Below are 18,028 nucleotides of genomic sequence, written 5' to 3' on the forward strand. Positions count from 1 at the left end.
TCTGTTAACGGCACTCAGTACTCCACTGGACGATATTTATGGAATAAAAAAGATGTCTGCCGAATTTCCAACGTAGAAAATGATTATTGTGGCAAAGATGAATAGTTTGAAAATAACTCAAGGTAGAAATAGGCTGAAGGAAACCTTTCCTTGGACTATAAACGGCAAACAAGTTATGTAGAGCTGCGATGCCCTGGGAGTACTGGAGAATCCAATAGCCCCTGTAAACACTGTGGCGGCTTTTCGTCACGGTCCTAGCAAGCGTGGCCAACGTGAGTGCGTACAAATGGTGGCGCACGATGTGTTGGTGCTTACGGACAGTGACGGCAGACAATTTGTGCATTTTTGAAAGGCTGTCAAAAACACGGCGTAGAGACGGCTCAGTCAGCACGTTTATGGAAAAGCCCAAACGACTTGCGCCCTCCAGTAGATGCTTACAAAGCTATGACGACGAGAACAACTGGGTGGAAAAAAAGCACCCAGCTAAAATTCATAGTTCGTGTCGTGCCCGAAGAGCCGTTATGAAGCGCAAATAGTGAGCTACAACGGGAGAGAACCTGCATTAAAGCGACGTCTTAGCACCCAATAGCCACCGTGCTCGTAGCCCAGCTGGTTGGCCACAGACGTGGTAATGCTGCAATATTCTGGAGAATACGTTGAAATGTACAGGGAAATGTCAGCAACAGTGACGAAAAACGTCATGCACGAAGCAACAGCATCGGCACACGCCCCAGGCGTCTTGAAAGCACGCGGCTTGAAGCACAGCTTGAAAGCACGTGGAGTGAATGGTCAGGTTTCGGTGTACGGAACAACTCCCGTTGGTTAACAAAGGTCGCATCATCCTCCCCCCATCCGTTCACGTTATGTAAACTGATATGTATATATATATATATATATATATATATATATATATACATATATCATAAAAAGCACACACACATATGTATATACATATATATATATATATATATATATATATATATATATATATATATATATATATATAAATAATCCAGTCATGAAATTTTGAGGCACACACATGCCATTAGTTCGGTTAAATATAGTCCAGTCTTATCCGCGTTATTGACGTAAAAGGCGCAAAATCGTAATGCCCTCCGGAGTTCGACATTCCCGAGTATTGCTGTGAATTCCACCATGACCGAAAGTAACCTTCGGACTGGGCTCCAAGTGAAAATCTTTAGTGTGATTTCTGATTTCACCTTGGTTAGCTTGGCAACAGCTGCAGGGGATTTGTCAAGCCGTTTTGGGTTAGATCGGTCGCTTTAGATGGCTCCATTCGCCAAGGCTTGTCTCAAGGTTTGTCGTGCTCGTTAGTGCCCTGCGGAACATAAAAATCCCACGCATCTGTTTCAACTTTTCCGTTAGTCATTTCCTGTAGGGCAGCGACGCTGGTCACCCGTCTCCTTAACCTTTTCTGATTTTTGCTGCTTTTCTCAGACACCGTACGATGAATCGCACTGTTTGAAAATAAGAAAAATGCAATGTCATCGTTGAGGATCTGCGCATGCTGCCTTTGGTAATCCAGGACCCATCCGGTGGTCGACTTTTTGTGCTGGTGTTTGGTAACCTGTCTCTGTTGGTACCGGAATGTCTAGGGGCATCAGGTCCCTGTTGGACATCTAGGAGGGAATATAGGTATTTTCCATCTTCTTTGGTGAGCTCCGTGGAGGTTCTCAAACTGCTGGGATGACGGGGAGAGGAAGCCGAAGGACTGCCAAGTGTTGTCGTCTTGGTGCCTTACGGTAAACGTTAAACAGTGGACGACGACGTATATCAGCCACATCGATGATGGTTTTAGTGCACCTTTAAAAGCCAGTTTTTCGGAAGTGTTCAATGTTGTTGTTCGAGACGACAGCTAAAAGAGGTGACCCTATCTCCTTCCGTCATTATGTCCATGAATGTAATGGCCACATCAGAGCGAAGCGGCCTGGGTGCATAACGTTACGACAACACCACTGTTAAATAGGAGACCATCGTGCAGACTGCCACCGTTCTCAGCTGATTTCAGATCGCAGCGCTTCGTCGATCGGTACATCTGTAAACAGTCTCACCACGCCAAAACTGACGGCCTTGATCGCCATTGAAATGGGCAGACCATCCAGGAGAGTGACGAAATATTTAGAGTTCTTGACATGAGATGACGTTCTTCCGTTACATGGAGTCATTATTTACACTAGGAAATTCCTCACGGGATAAACGCAGCTCCCAGCAGCTCACAGTCGGGGTTGAATGGACTGCCCTCCTTCTGTGGCTTGCACCGGTCGTTCAGGTTTAGAGGTTTACTGCAGTGCAGGATGTGCGTTCATTTCTTTCATCGCCAAGCCATTTACTGGTTCAAGATGCATGCCACTGTGTCTTGCCTAAAAAGCGGTACGATTGTCCATATGTTGGCAAGCCACAATAGCTTTCCGGCGCAACGATGCTTAATCTTGAAAGTTTTAAACAAACACACATTTCCTCTGCGTAGTAGTGCAAGACGATTTATGTGCCAAATGTGAGTGTTGCTTCCGTTGCTTTTGTGCTCACTGACGGTCGGGTCACGCACACGCGGACTAACCCGCGCCCGGCCGCCGAGTCCGGTCACGGGACGCCAGCGCGACGCTCGCGCCAGCGGCAGCGCCCCCAACCGCGATGACGCAACCGGCCGCCGGCCGGTGACGCGGCCGGCTGCCGCGGGGGAGACGCGGCGCCGCAGGCTGCACGCATGAGAGCCGACGGCGCTCCCCTGCGACTGCGGCCGGGCGACAGCCGCACGTCCTGTCGCCCGGTCACCAGGGACCGGTGCTGTGTCGTCCGGGGCGGGGATGGTAGGGAGAGAGGTCCATCGTCCGGGATGGGGATGGTAGGGAGAGAGGTCCATCGTCCGGGGTGGGGATGGCAGGGAGAGAGGTCCATCGTCCGGGGTGGGGATGGCAGGAAGAGAGGTCCACCGTCCGGGGTGGGGATGGTAGGGAGAGAGGTCCATCGTCCGGGGTGGCGATGGTAGGGAGAGAGGTCCATCGTCCGGGGTGGGGATGGCAGGAAGAGAGGTCCACCGTCCGGGGTAGGGATGGTAGGGAGAGAGGTCCATCGTCCGGGGTGGAGATGGTAGGGAGAGAGGTCCATCGTCCGGGGTGGGGATGGCAGGGAGAGAGGCCCATCGTCCGGGGTGGAGATGGTAGGGAGAGAGGTCCATCGTCCGGGGTGGGGATGGCAGGAAGAGAGGTCCACCGTCCGGGGTGGGGATGGTAGGGAGAGAGGCCCATCGTCCGGGGTGGGGATGGTAGGGAGAGAGATCCATCGTCCGAGGTGGGGATGGCAGGGAGAGAGGTCCATCGTCCGGGGTGGGGATGGTAGGGAGAGAGGTCCATCGTCCGGGGTGGGGATGGCAGGGAGAGAGGTCCATCGTCCAGGGTGGGGATGGTAGGGAGAGAGTTCCATCGTCCGGGGTGGGGATGGTAGGGAGAGAGGTCCATCGTCCGGGTTGGGGATAGTAGGGAGGAAGGTTCATCGTCCGGGTTTAGGATGGTAGGAAGGGGGTCCAGCATGCACAGCCCGCGCCGCAGCTAGAGCTCAACGCTGAAGGGAGCGGCAGAACTGATGATCGCGGGATCTTTATTTAAGATCTTTTGCGACATGGATGCATTGATGGCTAGGCCTCCGTGGATTGAACACCACTTCTTTTATCAGAAACCTATCCATGTTGTTGCGACGCGTCATAAACAGCCCACGCGGTTTAAACTAACTCGAATGCAAAAACAGCCGGCCAAGCTACTCACAGCTGCTCATAGTTTCATAGCTCAGAGCATTTTGAGCCGTTTTACCACATTTCAGCGCGCTAAAAATGAGAGCGCACCAAGTCCCTTTGAAGCCGCCTTAATGTATGCCGCGTCGTCTGCTGACCCCGCGAGGCAGCTCTGACCCGGGCTCAGGGCGGAGGATCCGGGTGGCGGTGGCAGAAAGTGGGCGGCTCCGGGTGGCAGTGATCCGTCGCCGATCAGCGCAATATCATCCCGCCATCCGTCAGGCCGCACCAAATGATACCCGCCGGGCCGACGCGTGACGCGTGCGCGCGCCACGGCGTGACCGATGCCCACGCATCGCCAGACTCGATGAGATGCGCTGCGGCCGCCGGCGCCGTGCCAGATCTGTGCCGATCTGGGCGTGACGCTAATTTGCGGTTATTACGCAATCTTATCTTCAGCTGTTGCATGAACGGGTAGCCGCAGAGTGTGATGGGGAGAGAGTTGAGATTTTGAGAGTGGAGTGTCATCAAGGTGGTGTATTGCAGTCTGTTTCTGCTTGCAGCTGTCGGGTAGAAACCCCTCGAGACTCCTGTCAGGCAAAGACAAGTCCTGAATATCTTCTGCAACTGCATTGAACATGCTTTATGCGTAGAGGAACTAGACAGAATAGCGGAACGCGGCGAAACTTGAACCCCGTGACAGAAAAACACTGCCATAATCCCCTCGGCAGTGTTAATGGGGTGTTGTGGAAGGTCCACCAAAACCGACTGAGAAGAAACAAAGATTTAGCACGGCTCAAGGCCTCCACACCGAGAGTGGAATTAATGGGCAGACGCTTAGCTGACTGACATGTGCTGGCTGACTGGCATGTGCTCGTGGCGGCGACAGCCTGGCAGCTCGAGCAGAGGCGGACGCAGGGCGCTGTCGGAACTGCTCCTGCCGTCACTGGGCTTGGCAGTCAGCAACAGCTGTGTCATGTTCGTCCGCCGAGCGGTGATGTAGTTTTGTTTGTGTACATTCTGAAGCGGCTTTGGCGGACTCAGACATGCCCCGAAGGGTCCAAAAGCGCCAGCTGTTATGTCTTGTTACTTCAATGCCAACAAGGTTACGACGACTGCTAGCCCGCTTAATAACACCGGAAAGATGATGAAAACGCGTAGTTCGGCTACGTTTGCCAGTGACGGATGTAGGAATGCTTGGCCTGGTCGGTTTCGCTACAGCTCACGGTCCCCTGTGAAAACATTTCGTGTCAATGCGCATAGCAATTTGCCAGAACGGAATGTGTGGCGCTCGCCTATTTAGGTTACGTAACTCCCCCCCCCCTCCCACCCCTCCTGTCACGTTTGGCCAGTTATATGCAAAATGCCTTTGTGGTGATGGACAGGCAATTACCGCAGACACTGCAGCGACGTGGAAACCTGGTACCGAAATAAGCCCCTCCGCTTGACACCGGCCGTGTTCGTACCTATATAGGTCTCTATAATACGATCGTTGCTGGTTTACACGATGTCACCGGCCATAAAATACATGACACCATTCTACTCAACGGCGGATTTCAAAATAAATGTGTTCCCGTTGCAGCTCCCCAAATCAGTTTGCATGACATCACTTCCGTTCAAGACTTGTTATTGCTTGTTAATGTGTGGTATATGTATGCATTTCACTAATGAAAGCTTCCAATGTCTTACCAGTAAGACTTCATTGTTTTCATTAGTCGTCAAGCCTGGCTCATGTAGGGAGAAGGATATCTGAACCCCTCCCCTATTTTGTTTTAGATCTACACCGTCAGCTCGCACACTCATCACTCATCACCTCCATGTGGCAGTCCGTCTTGAAGAAATAGTCGTGTGCGAACACATCCCGCAAAGAATCTACGTGACGTCACGCAGAAAAGAGCGTTCTTGGCGCTCTGCGAATACACTCCAGTTGTAAAAATTATGGTTCTAATTTACTTGAATGCGGTTGCAAAGACAACAAGGGGGAATGGTCGATATATCGTCCGCATGAAAATGAGTTAAGTCATTTAACCAAGGATGATATATACGAGTACTACGTTAACGAGTAAGTATGCTTTCAAGTTCTGATGCTTGAACTTACGGTGAAAACATGTAACAGCCGTTTTCACGGTAGGTTAATGGACGATAGGCTTTGTTTAAAAATGGATAAATGTTTCTATGCAGTTTTAGTACCTACCAAACACTGACAAGGAAAAGATCGCCTTCATGCAATTTCATTAGCATGCAATATGTAAATCACGTGTATCCAACTGAGAAAACAGATATGATATTGAACACCTCTTATCACATTTTTTTCTGCCGGGCTGGCATTTTCAAATGGTGTATGGTACATTCTCCGCTTCTCCGCGTCAATATGCGTGCGCTAGCCACTCTTGTCAATCCTGCAAACGCCGATTGTGATCCCTGACATTCTATCTCTTTCGGATTTGCCGATGATGTTTTATGAGTGGCGTTGAAAGCTCGACACTGCCACAATTATTGACAGCTTGGGAGCCCACATATGACGGACATTTAAGAGCCAAAACATCCGCCCGGTATGCCGCCGCCTTTAAACGGCCCCGCGATATCACCGCCCTATGGTAGACCCAGACAACGGCTAGCAGCAACCCACAAACATGACTAGTAGCGATTGACAACAACCCACACTCGTGGCTGGTAATAGCCGGCGACAACCCACAAACGTGGCTGGTAATAGCTGGCGACAACCCACAAACGTGACTGGTAGCGGCTGGCACCAACCCACAAACGTGGCTGGTAACGGTTGGCCACAACCAGCAAACATGGCTGACACCGCGGGATCCCCTGCACGTACCGGTCAGACCTTAGCGTGCTCAATAGAACCGGCGGCGGCACTGCCCCAACGCATCGCAGTCCTAATATGACGCAGAGTTGAAGCGATCGGGGCAGTCGGGGCTGTCGGGGCAGTCGGGGTTGTCGGGGCAGCGCTTATCCGCTTGGACGGTCGTGCGCGCCTCCGAAATGCCTTACCTCTTTTATGTGTGACTCTTGTACGGCACTGGGCCGGACCGCCAATGCAGAAAGGTGAGACCTTGAAGGGAGTGTTCCACAACTGTATTGCGGGTTTTTTTTTAACTGAAATAGCCATGTTGAAGATCATTCGGTGAAGTTCACAGCCCTGCCCTTCTTAAGACCTGAACCCCTCTAGTTTCTGAGCTACACGTCCGCGAATATGTGCAGACTTTTTGGGAGACTATTTCAAGGTCACCCAACGTCCATGACGCCAAGATAACGCCATTTTAATTTTGCCATTTCACTAGACATGTGACGACTAGGGCCAAGAAAAATGGAAATGCTCGGTCGCCATATCTTGAGTTAGTGAGACGATTTTAAATATAACTGCTGCCAACTGACACTCACTCAATGCTCTGCAAGGTATGATAATGCACTCAGACTATTTCGTATGGAGGGGCGCATGGACTAAATAGAGAAATTGTTTGTCCATGACAGTCTTTTCCACTTAGAAGTATACCGATAGTTAGAAGTGAGCATATTTCATCATATATGATGCTTGCTTCAATATCTTCAACTGTGGGACATTTCAGGCAATAGCAGCCAACACCAAGCTGGTGCGGCACCACCACCCAATAGCTTTCCAACTCGACGTCACTGCAGCTCCCCAGCACGAACCAAACTTGGCTCTGGCTCGTCACCAAACACACCAGCACGTGGAACAGACGACACGCTGGCATGTGACCAACTTTCGTCCGATAGTCAACACGCCGCGGCATGTGCCATCTCCGTCTCTGGCGTGATAGTGTCAGGGCTCTGGCATTATTTTGCTACAGCGAGAACAAGAATGCGGTCCTGGTTCAGCACTTAATGCGGCGTTAGCCAGGTCGGTGTCACAACTGCGCGTGGTGTGCACGACCCAACACGACCCCGCGCGAACCAAAGCGCACATTTCCTCAAGCCAGACCTCCAGTCCCGTCCATGTTTACCATGAAGATAATTTTAAATCCCACACTCGTGAAGATCGGAGCTTATTGCTGATGCAATATAATGCAAACGAACGGATAGCGGATGCAGTAGGTCACGGGTTACGTCAATGACATGTGCAAAACGCCCGAGAGGCCAGACTCTAGGAAATGTCCTGGCGGCGGTCCTCCTTCGCGCTTTGGAGCTGTAGGAACGGGGCATGGCTAAACAGCTTCGCTGTACTCGATTCGAAGAAAGCTTAATATCAATCTTTCGCGCTGCGTTGGCGCGAAACCTGCCTTTTATCTCTCGCTTAATTCATCGCCGTATGTCGAGGATACCAGGATGGATACCAGGATACCAGGATCCGTGATCCGGAATAAGGTTTCGGAACCCATGGTACTGCAGTCGGCCCGTCAACGTCAAGTTTGCTTGAGCATCTGTTAAATTCATTACATGGCGGGGCCCTCTTGATAATTTTGTCATGCCTAACTTTATCAAAACCCTTGCGACGTCGTCGGGACAGTTTTTAGCCGCTTGTTCCCAATAATCTCAGCAGAACAGCCTGAATGTCCCATTCTTGGAAACTCGGCCAAGAACTATCCCTGGTGAATGCGACCAAGAGGATGTGGCTTGTGTGTGACCGACACGTTCGTCCGGACTTGGATGCCGATGTACCACGAAAATCAACACTATCGTGACCGGGCAGTGTCTGAACGTCTTTGCCGTCTCCTCCTCCATCAAAGTGGTGAACACGGCTGCCATGACTTACGTCTGTAGGTTGAGAAGCGGGTTGGTTTAGTCAACAGTTTTGTGAAGAGGACGCCGTCTGTGCGGACTAGGGCAGGGCGGATGGTTCAAGAAATGCTTGTTCGGGGCTTTAAGCAATGCCGCGGACAGGGTCGTGCGCAGGATTTCGCAATAGGAAGGACTCTTTGCCATAACTCAACATTGCCCCAAAAACCAAGTTTTTCACGCGGCGGACGTGCAAACTTTGCTGCATGACGTAGTAGCATGGCGTGTTTTTCATTAAGCTACTTTCACCAGTCTGTCCTAATTTTCAGTGATGAGATCTGGTCGCGCACATGTTAATGCATATAAAACAGAATGAGAGGGGGGGGGGGCACGTGCCCCAGGATCCGCTTTGTGCGCCTGGCCACGAAACATTGAACGCTTTCTTAAGTCTTGCGAAACCAACTCCTAAGATTTTAGGAAATGGTAAACGGGTGGACAATGGGTTGATAGTACAAGCTTGCAGCAGCTGATCGCGGCACTTTGCTGTAATCTAGGTACTGTGGCGGATATGAGCGGAGTCCTGGGAGCTCATTGTTAGGTCCATGACCTGCGGAGTGCGGGCACTGTTTTACCATAGTCACAGTCGAATAAAATAAATGAAAGGCGAAGAATGTGGGCTCTAGCATCCCCAGAAAGAGCACGTCTGCTAGAAATATATATACGGGTCTTGGCGCATTGCAGATACAAGTGAAAACAAATTAAGTGTTAATGGGCTTGTTTGTTCGTCTCAAAACGGGAAAATCTAACATCCGCCAAGAGGAGAATGTTTAGCAATGTGCTGAACGCTCAGTTCTTTCTTTTATTCCTGTTTTCTTCAGTTCTTTTGCAATACATGTACATGTAACGTCACCATGCTTGATCACTTATAAACATATATACACACACACACACACACACACACACATATATATATATATATATATATATATATATATATATATATATATGAGTGTGTGTGTGTGCGTGCGTGCGTGCGTGCGTGTGTGTGAGTGTGCAGTCACTCTAATATCGGTGGCTTAAACCTTACCAAAGCTGGCAACACATATAATCCTATTTAGACTGGGCTAAGGACAAATTAGATAGACAAAGTCCCTCACAGGACATCGCGGCGGAGGTTTTCAAGGTCAAGGAGTGATGAGATGTTGGAGCGCATCGCCAGCAGCTTAAGCTGAAAGCCATCACCCGAGCTCATTTCAAAGTAGATTGGATAACTTTGGTGCAGGCAAGGGGATTGTTTACCCATTCGGTATGTGGGTTGCTGAGGCACCTCTTGCGTTTGGGGATGGGTGCGTCGTGCGTTTGATACTGCGATGCATGCGTCTTGATGCTGAGGTACATGCGTCGTGATGTTGCGACGCATGCGTCTTGATGCTGCAATCCATGCATCTTGATGTTGCGATGCATGCGTTTTGATGCCGCGATCATTGCATCTTGATGCTGCGATACATGCGTCTTGATGCTGCGATGCATGCGTCTTGATGCTGCGATACGTGCGCCTTGATGTTGCGATGCATGCGTTTTGATGCCGCGATACACGCGTCTTGATGCTGCGATACACGCGTCTTGATGCTGCGATGCATGCGTCTTGATGCTGCGATACACGCGTCTTGATGCTGCGATACATGCGTCTTGATGCTGCGATACACGCATCTTGATGCTACGATACATGCGTCTTGATGCTGCGATACATGCGTCTTGATGCTGCGATACATGTGTCTTGATGCTGCGATACATGCGTCTTGATGCTGCGATACATGCGTCTTGATGCTGCGATACATGCGTCTTGATGCTGCGATACATGCGTCTTGATGCTGCGATACACGCGTCCCACGGCCGGGGGTCGGCAGATTCGACTGTTGCTGCCCTCTCCGGGCGTAGGTCGCCGTGCGTTGTTCCTGACAAGACGCTGCTACTCAGAAATCAGACGCTGGAGGCGAGTTAGTTGTGCCCCAACACGTGCTAAACATGCACCGGAGGCTCTGGTGAAAACTTGGAGAGGTCACACGACATGGCAAGGATATTTTACTACAAAAGTTTAACGCGTCCGTGGGTTACATCGCCCCCGGCCTCCTGTCAGAGCATGGGTTAATGGATGTTCATAGGTGAATGAAACCATTGCCTCAGCGTCCACGTGTCACCATATAGTATCTCTTGCTTTTACGAGGTGTTATTAATCGGTGATGCGGCCGCGGATCATTGCTCATAAACAGGGTTTGAGGCTGAGAACCACCTACAGTTTTTGTAAGTGGTTATCGACGTGACCTCGAATGACGTGAAACTTGAACTGACCCACTGTAAGCTGGTCACACAGGCTATGACCCTCAGCAAGATAAGAAAAGTGGCTTCGATTTTGAAGTTAGTGATTTTTATGAACCTCATTGGATATCGTGCTCTTGGGCATTCTTTTGTTTAGTGCGGGTGCTTGTGGGCATACGTGTGTGACTGTTATTTTGTTGCTCATGTTAAGCGTTGTTCAGGCCTTCATCCAATGTTAATGTACTTTGTTCTGAAGTAATGCAAATTCATGCGGTGAAAACCCCCCAAATACTCTGGTTAGCTCCAGGGACACTAGGGTTAGGAACCCAACAACTTTAGTGCCAGCCGTTATTATCTGGTTTTGAAGGTTCGGTTATGACATGGCTTCGAACCGACAAACACATGTTAAAAACAGATGCTCCTGCAATGCTCTATATTTTTTGCCGCTAAATATCGATTTTTGGGATGTATGTGTAGCTTGCAGTGTTGTTTGTTTGTTGATGCTGCGCACGTGTATGTTATTATTCAGCCAGGCAGGCGCAACTGTTGACGGATTGCTAATGCCTCAGAGTCGAAATCTGCCGAAGGTCTGGGTTGACCGCTGAGAGTTGTTGAGATTTTTACTTCTTCTTACGCCGCGTCGGGTAGTCCTCAGTCTGCTTGAGTCTACCAGACCCAGTAAGCTGCCATAGATTTCAGCTGGCTGAAGTGGAAGTCCGCGATTCTACACAGCTATGTTTCTGACGGCCGAAAAGTTGAAATACATGCACGATTCCTGGTTAACCCTCACCGGCAGCCTGATTTGGAAGCTGAGCTGCTGTTTTGAGCCTGGGCTGCGGAAGCCAGCGGACTGAATCAGACGCTCTCGGAAGCCATAGCATGCCACTTATACCGCTGCTGCCGTTCCAGATCGCGAAGCTGTTCTCCTTCACGTGGACCCTGGGGGCATTCCTGTGTCTGGGCGTGCACTACGTCCAGACAGTGACGGCCATATGCTCGGTGCTTACCCTCACGGCCATCAGTTTGGAGAGGTGAGTCTTCTCATGTGAGATGTGATGTGTTTCCTGCCGGATGATGGGAGTGATAGGTGTGGTGGGTATTTCGCGTGGGCCTGATTCGGAAGGCTTGAATCGGGCCCAGTTTCGGTCCGCGCTGGCCCATGTCAAATGTATCTGTTCATCGTCATCACTAATGTACCAAAGCGTCCCAATAATCCCCATAACGGGCAAGCAGACGGCGCTTGAAAAATGACTCGGCAGGACGGCAATTATTTACAGCTGACATCATGATGAAACACGGAGACAAGACCCTGTCAAAGCTGAACGTCAGCCCTCGTCCTTGAGCGTCGTGCTAGGGCGGAACTAGCTGGCGGTCTTGCAGCGGCCCGTCCGCTTTGACGATAACAATCAGAGCCCCGCTCACCCGGGGCGGGGGCGGGGGGGGGGGGGGGGGAGGGGGCGCTTTTGTGCGACAGGAACAAACCCAGAAAGCTTAAATGTGCTACTAAGACTCAATTGTTCGCCTGGCGTCGCGGAGAACCCTGCCCCACGAATGATTCGGAGATAAAGGGACGGACAAAAAACAAATGGCAGAGGAAAACATGACAAATCGAGCATTTTTTATTCATGTGCGAAAAGATATAACAAAGATTCGATAATCTTTTCTCCCAGCGCATTGCAATTTCTGCCCCAGCTTTTCGGCGGTTTCGATAGAGAATGAACGCACGACTTCTTAGCATACTGCCGCGAGTGTTTGCGAGTGAGTAATGATTAGTGTGCCTCCCTGTTCAGAACGTGAAATTAACCTGAGAAATTACAGCGCTGGTAATCAAAGCGCAATATCTGTGTTGTTTAATCAGACGACGTGTTTGCCTGACGTGTGAATGAGACGTGTTTGCCTGACGCACTTAAGTGCTATTGCCCACCGATCCTGTTCTAATGGGACATTGACACAGGTCCACCTCTCATATAGGTACGAAGTCCATAAATCAGAGTAAGCGGTACTTGATGGAGTGCTGCACTAAGTGAGGCTCATTTTAAGGTTTTCACCTATCTCCGACAGCTCTGAGCAGGCCGGCACCCAATCCGCGTCGCTGACGCTATCAGAGGACCTCTCGACATAACGGGCTCACATGTTTGGCTGTAAGGCCCCTGAACAATATTTAGTATCTTCAGCAGCTTTGCAGCCTTGCAGTCTGCCATATATCACGATGCATGACATTCCAGCATTGGAATGCTGCTGAATCAGGGATTAACATTTCTTCAGATTAAGAGATATTTAAGCAAAGGCCTCACTGACTGAGAAAGCACATTAGCGCCTGCTCATGACGTCAGACAAAAAAACTATGATTAATCGTGTTGATCGAGCAGCTCTTGCTTGCTAGTCATCAGAGATCCCATTAGACTTAAAGTTTCTGAAAAATTCGGCTTTCATCACTAAATAAAGTTTTGTCGCTGATTCTTTTGCCTTCCCATCGTTTGCCATCATTCTTTACCATGAACAACTTTAAAGAATATTTGTAAAACAGAACATGGCTTCGCTTTGCTCCTGGAAGACATTAATAACATTGTTTCCTTGTCGAAAGTCATCTAAAATAAAAGGATTAGGTGCCGTCCCTGACGCCATTTGTCACCCACGACGATCTTTCGCCTTGTAATTAGGGCCGTCTGATGTACAAATCACGCGCACTCAAAGTTAGGGCATGGAAATGGGCTTTAACTTAGGTATGCGAACAGGACAGACACCACTGTTGTGTGATATTTCACTTCATTCACGTTGTCTTTATATTTACGATTGCAATTTAATGTGAATATACGCCAGCTATTCGGTGTTTGAAATTGATTGTACACTGACTGTGTGCAGTGGTTGGTCACCTGTTACAGGTGGCCTTCTCCGCTCAGATACCACGCACACTGACTGTGTGCAGTAGTTGGTGACCTGTCATAGATGACCTTCTCCCCTCAGATACTATGCACACTGACTGTGTGCTGTGGTTGGTGACCTGTCATAGATGACCTTCTCCCCTCAGATACTATGCACACTGACTGTGCACTGTGCAGTGGTTGGTGACCTGTTACACTTGACCTTCTCCCCGCAGGTACTACGTGATCCTCCACCCGATGAAGGCTCAATACATCTGCACCAAGAGCCAGGCGCACCGGACCATTCTGGCCATCTGGCTGCTCGCTTTCGTGCTGGCTTGCCCAATGCTGGTGGCTCAGGTCAGTATCGTGTACAGACATCTGAGGTCTTGAAAGAGATCAAACGAGGTCAAGGTCAAGCATGAAGGTCAACCGTCATTGTGAGGCTCACTCTTGCCATGCTTATGTGCCAGACCTCGGGAATGGATCATTTTGCCCCGTTGCCACGACCTCAAAATTAGACGGCATGCAGCAGTGCAGATATTTTTATTTTTTGCAATAATGTAGTGTTTAGGCACGAACGAAGCTTAGGCACCGTCTCTATAGACGGCGCTGAGAACGACGACGGGCAAACTAAGAGGCCGTGATGGGCCGAGTATTCCTACAACCACCCGAAACCAAACCAGCAGATGCCACGAATCTGGTACAGCATTCGGAAAATTTTCTGGGCGGATATGGGCACGGGTATACTTCTAACGCGATTGAGATGCAAGTGAAAAATGTGGTTAACTGTAGTACCATTTTGGAAAATGGCGGTTGTTCGCCACACCCAATTTTAAAAACTAAACATTTTCCGATCATGAAAACTGTGAAACGCAAGCTGTATTTTCGTTCATGCCTCCGGTATGTATTTTATTTCGTGATAGCTTCAGTATCCTCGTGTACGAATGGAACCACCAGCAGGTTTAACGCTGAGTGTTGAGCACATATTCTTTACAAACTGAGAGGAAATCGACAGCAGAAGCACTGCCGATCCGATAACATTTGTGCTACGACAGTACGTCAGCTGAACAACATACCAAGTAGCACAGCTTGAGACCTGGAGTATACAGTCACTATTTGACCGATCGGCATCGGTGCGGGAGCACGCTTCCATGTGGCAAACGCAGGACGGAAATACTGCTGTGAGCTCAGACTTCTGCATCTCGAAATTATTCATTGCAATCGGGATGCTTCATTTGTCGGCATTCTTGCAAAACACAGTGATATAGTCTTAAGTCAGTCCGCTATCAACATTGTAAAGTAGGGACAACGCGGTCTACTTTAGTGATCTATGGTAATCGTACACATAGGTATGTATTGTAAAAGTATGAAAGATGTGGAAATGACTCAACTCATCAAAATCACCCCCAAAAGGATCATTCGCACCACTCATTTGTGTCTGATATACTAAAGCTGAACAGAAGCAAGAACTGCTAAAACTTCATCCGAAATGGCGATACAGAGTGATGACTATCGCCAACGCTAAATGGTTAGTGGCGTTGCTCAGTAGATGTGGCGCGTATCCGAACGTGTTGCCAAAATGTTTGTTTTCTACTTGGGTCATAACATGTTTTGACGTATTCAATGGCGATTGGTGTATTCACAAATTGAACGTAAAAGTGTCGGATTGACACTCATTCCTGGCATTTTGACGAGCGTATGTGGAAAATTAGTTTCTGAAGAATTAATTTCATTCAGATCAGCTGTTACTGTGTTCTGAACTCGGCCAATGCTGTGAGTTCACATGTAAAGGTTATCTTAGAGTTTATATACCTATCGTATTCTTTCAGACATATTGCAACCTCTGCGCAGGAATATTTTATGTCGAAGAAACAAAGCGTAGCATTCGTTTTTGGGAAGCCGGACGTAAAAACCTGAATTCCTAGATGTGCGTGAGGTTCGCACAATTTTAGTGGTACCTGATGTTGGTGGTAAGTAATATTCTAATCTAATGTTCCGTATGGGTCATCACCACCTTCTGGCTTAGCAGTCTGTGCAAGCCTTAGTGTAGAACCGCGTACCAGGGGTCAGGTAATGTGGTAGCTCGGCTAATTTAGTATTTTTGATGTCTTTTGGTACCAGTGTCTGCATAATTTTGGAGCATTTCCTAAATTCATGTGCCTCAGCTTTCAAGTGTTATTAGCTGCTTAACTGAATCAATCCTTGTCACTTGTAGGCATAAGCTCAGGTTGAAATGTCGAAAGCTGCCAATGTGAACAATGCTTACTAACAACGTCATTTAACCAGTACCTGCTAGTACACTGAAGGTCGATAGCTCCGTATATCTGAACACATAATGCTGAAAACCAGGAGCTGAAAGCCATTCTTTCTAATGTCAGACAAAATATCTTATGAAAAAATGAAAAAAACTGACGAACCACTCAGTCAGTCGGAGACCGCTCAGCTCTCCCTCACTGCTCAGCTTCAGGATTGTGTGGATGGGGCAGCTGCGCACCTGCCTGCCGCACTTCGGGATCCGCAGGCCATGCTCGCTGTTGACCACCATTTGTCACGGACACGGGCGTTTCGCGTTGTTCGCTGAAGTGTCCTACTGACGACGGCTCTCAACAGCCTAATACCTCGACCCTAGCAACCCCGACGCCACCAGCCATCTCCCCGGCCTGATGCCAACCTTATACTGAAACGCTGGGGGTGCTATAAGAGAACAGTACCTCATGCGTTTGGAGCAGCTCCCCCCCCCCTCCCCAATCAACCACACTGGAACACTCGTAGAGGGAGGAACGTGTCGCTCTCGGCATTCCGTTCCCAGGAAGATGAATGAGTCCGGGTCTTAGAACGCCAGATCCCTCGTCAAGTCAACGGAATGGTCTGCCAAATCCTGCAGCCGCAGAGATGGCGTGAGATCAATGGTGGCGCGGCGCACGCGGCTCGCCAAAACATGCCGTAGTAATCATGCCTTTCATAACATCTGCCGGGCCCGCCGTCGCCGCCTGGCCGACAACAGCGCCTTGGAGGCGTGGCGCAGCATGCTGACGGCGCGCCGCGTCACTGCGGGACGCGGCCCCGCAGTGGCGGCACGCCGCGCAGCTGACCCAAGGGTGCCGCGTGGGCCCGGTCAGGCAGCCGGCCGGTCCCCTCTCCTGAGGTGCGTCCAGCATTGGCAGGATTATCCTGGGATGTAACTATCTGTGACGTCACGGGTGGCTATCTGCAGCTGACCGTGGCGTTACGGATAACGGTCAGACATGTACCCGATTTGCAATGTGGTTGCTCTCCTACTCCTGATGAAAGCCATACCCGGATCCTAGCTCCAGATGGTTCTTTTAGAAGCATCATCATCTGGCTATTTGACCGCATTGACTGATTTGCAAACACCGAGCCCTAGTTCCTGCTTCCCACTGGCACTTTCGTGATCATAAAATACTGGTTCCTGGCTAACATTGATTTCTTCGCAATTATCAAATCCTGGTTCCGTTGTCCCACTGGATTTTCACAATCAGCAGGTCTTGGTCCCTGGTTCCCATCGATTTCTTCACAAAGACCGGAGCCTGGCTCTGGCTCTTATTGGTTCTTCACCAACACCAGATACATCCTGGTGTATGGTTCCCATTGGTTCACCCACAAAGCACCAGACCCGGGTGCCCGCTTCTCAGTGGTTCGTTTGTAAACACCTAGCCTGGGTTACCATTTAACAAATGTCTGACCTAGAAGGAATACCACCTTGACTAAAATATGCCTGCATGTGGTCTGCATCCCCCACTTGTGTAACGCACAAGAATAAGTGCACCGTGGAGATTCCTGCTGGTCCCTGATAATTCCAGAGAAGAATGTGACAAATTCCAGCTAAGAACGTGGGTTTAGCTGGTTTCCCTGAATTTACGACGGATTTTGTTTCTGTTTTTTGCTGAGAGCGTGCATAATTCCAGCAAGAATATTGATTCTTGCTGGATCTCTGGACATATTTCAGGCTGGATCGATGTTTTTGCTGGATCTCTTGGAATAATTTTAGCTTGGGCCTTGGCTTTTGCTTCGTCACTGCGCATGTTGCAAGGCGGATCTCTTGCCTCACTGTCAAGAGGGATTCTATTTTTTCTTGGTTTCCTCAGCACAATTCATTGCTTGATTCCGGCTGTGGCCGGATCTCCGGCTTAATTCTAAACTGGTCTTGTTTCCAGAACGAGGAGCCTGGGGCCGGTTCCCGGGAGACATTTTAAGAACCAGGCGCATGGTGGTGGTCATGTCGCACGAGGCTATACATCCAAGTGTAGCACATGTTAAGTGGCTGTCTGCGAAGCATCTTCATATGTAGCAACCTCGGGTCGACCTTTGATCAATTTTGGTCATCATCAGAATCATCATGATCTGATCATCATCAGAAGTGACGACCTCTGATTGCTAATATGACAATAAAAAA

The 18,028-nt window shown here is 49.5% G+C and overlaps 1 protein-coding gene across 1 annotated transcript in view; it reads left to right on the plus strand.

The window, feature by feature from the left end:
- LOC119109600 (gastrin/cholecystokinin type B receptor) overlaps positions 1-18,028 on the plus strand; it is a 96,990-nt gene that overhangs the window by 66,955 nt on the left and 12,007 nt on the right. Inside the window, exons 2-3 of the mRNA XM_037233292.1 lie at positions 11,660-11,781; positions 13,848-13,971. Of these exons, the coding sequence (XP_037089187.1) occupies positions 11,660-11,781; positions 13,848-13,971 (246 nt within the window). The remainder of the gene's footprint in view (positions 1-11,659; positions 11,782-13,847; positions 13,972-18,028) is intronic.

Source organism: Pollicipes pollicipes, unplaced genomic scaffold, assembly GCF_011947565.3.
Source record: "Pollicipes pollicipes isolate AB1234 unplaced genomic scaffold, Ppol_2.1 Scaffold_7231;HRSCAF=8579_pilon_pilon_pilon, whole genome shotgun sequence".
NCBI lineage: Eukaryota > Metazoa > Arthropoda > Thecostraca > Pollicipedomorpha > Pollicipedidae > Pollicipes > Pollicipes pollicipes.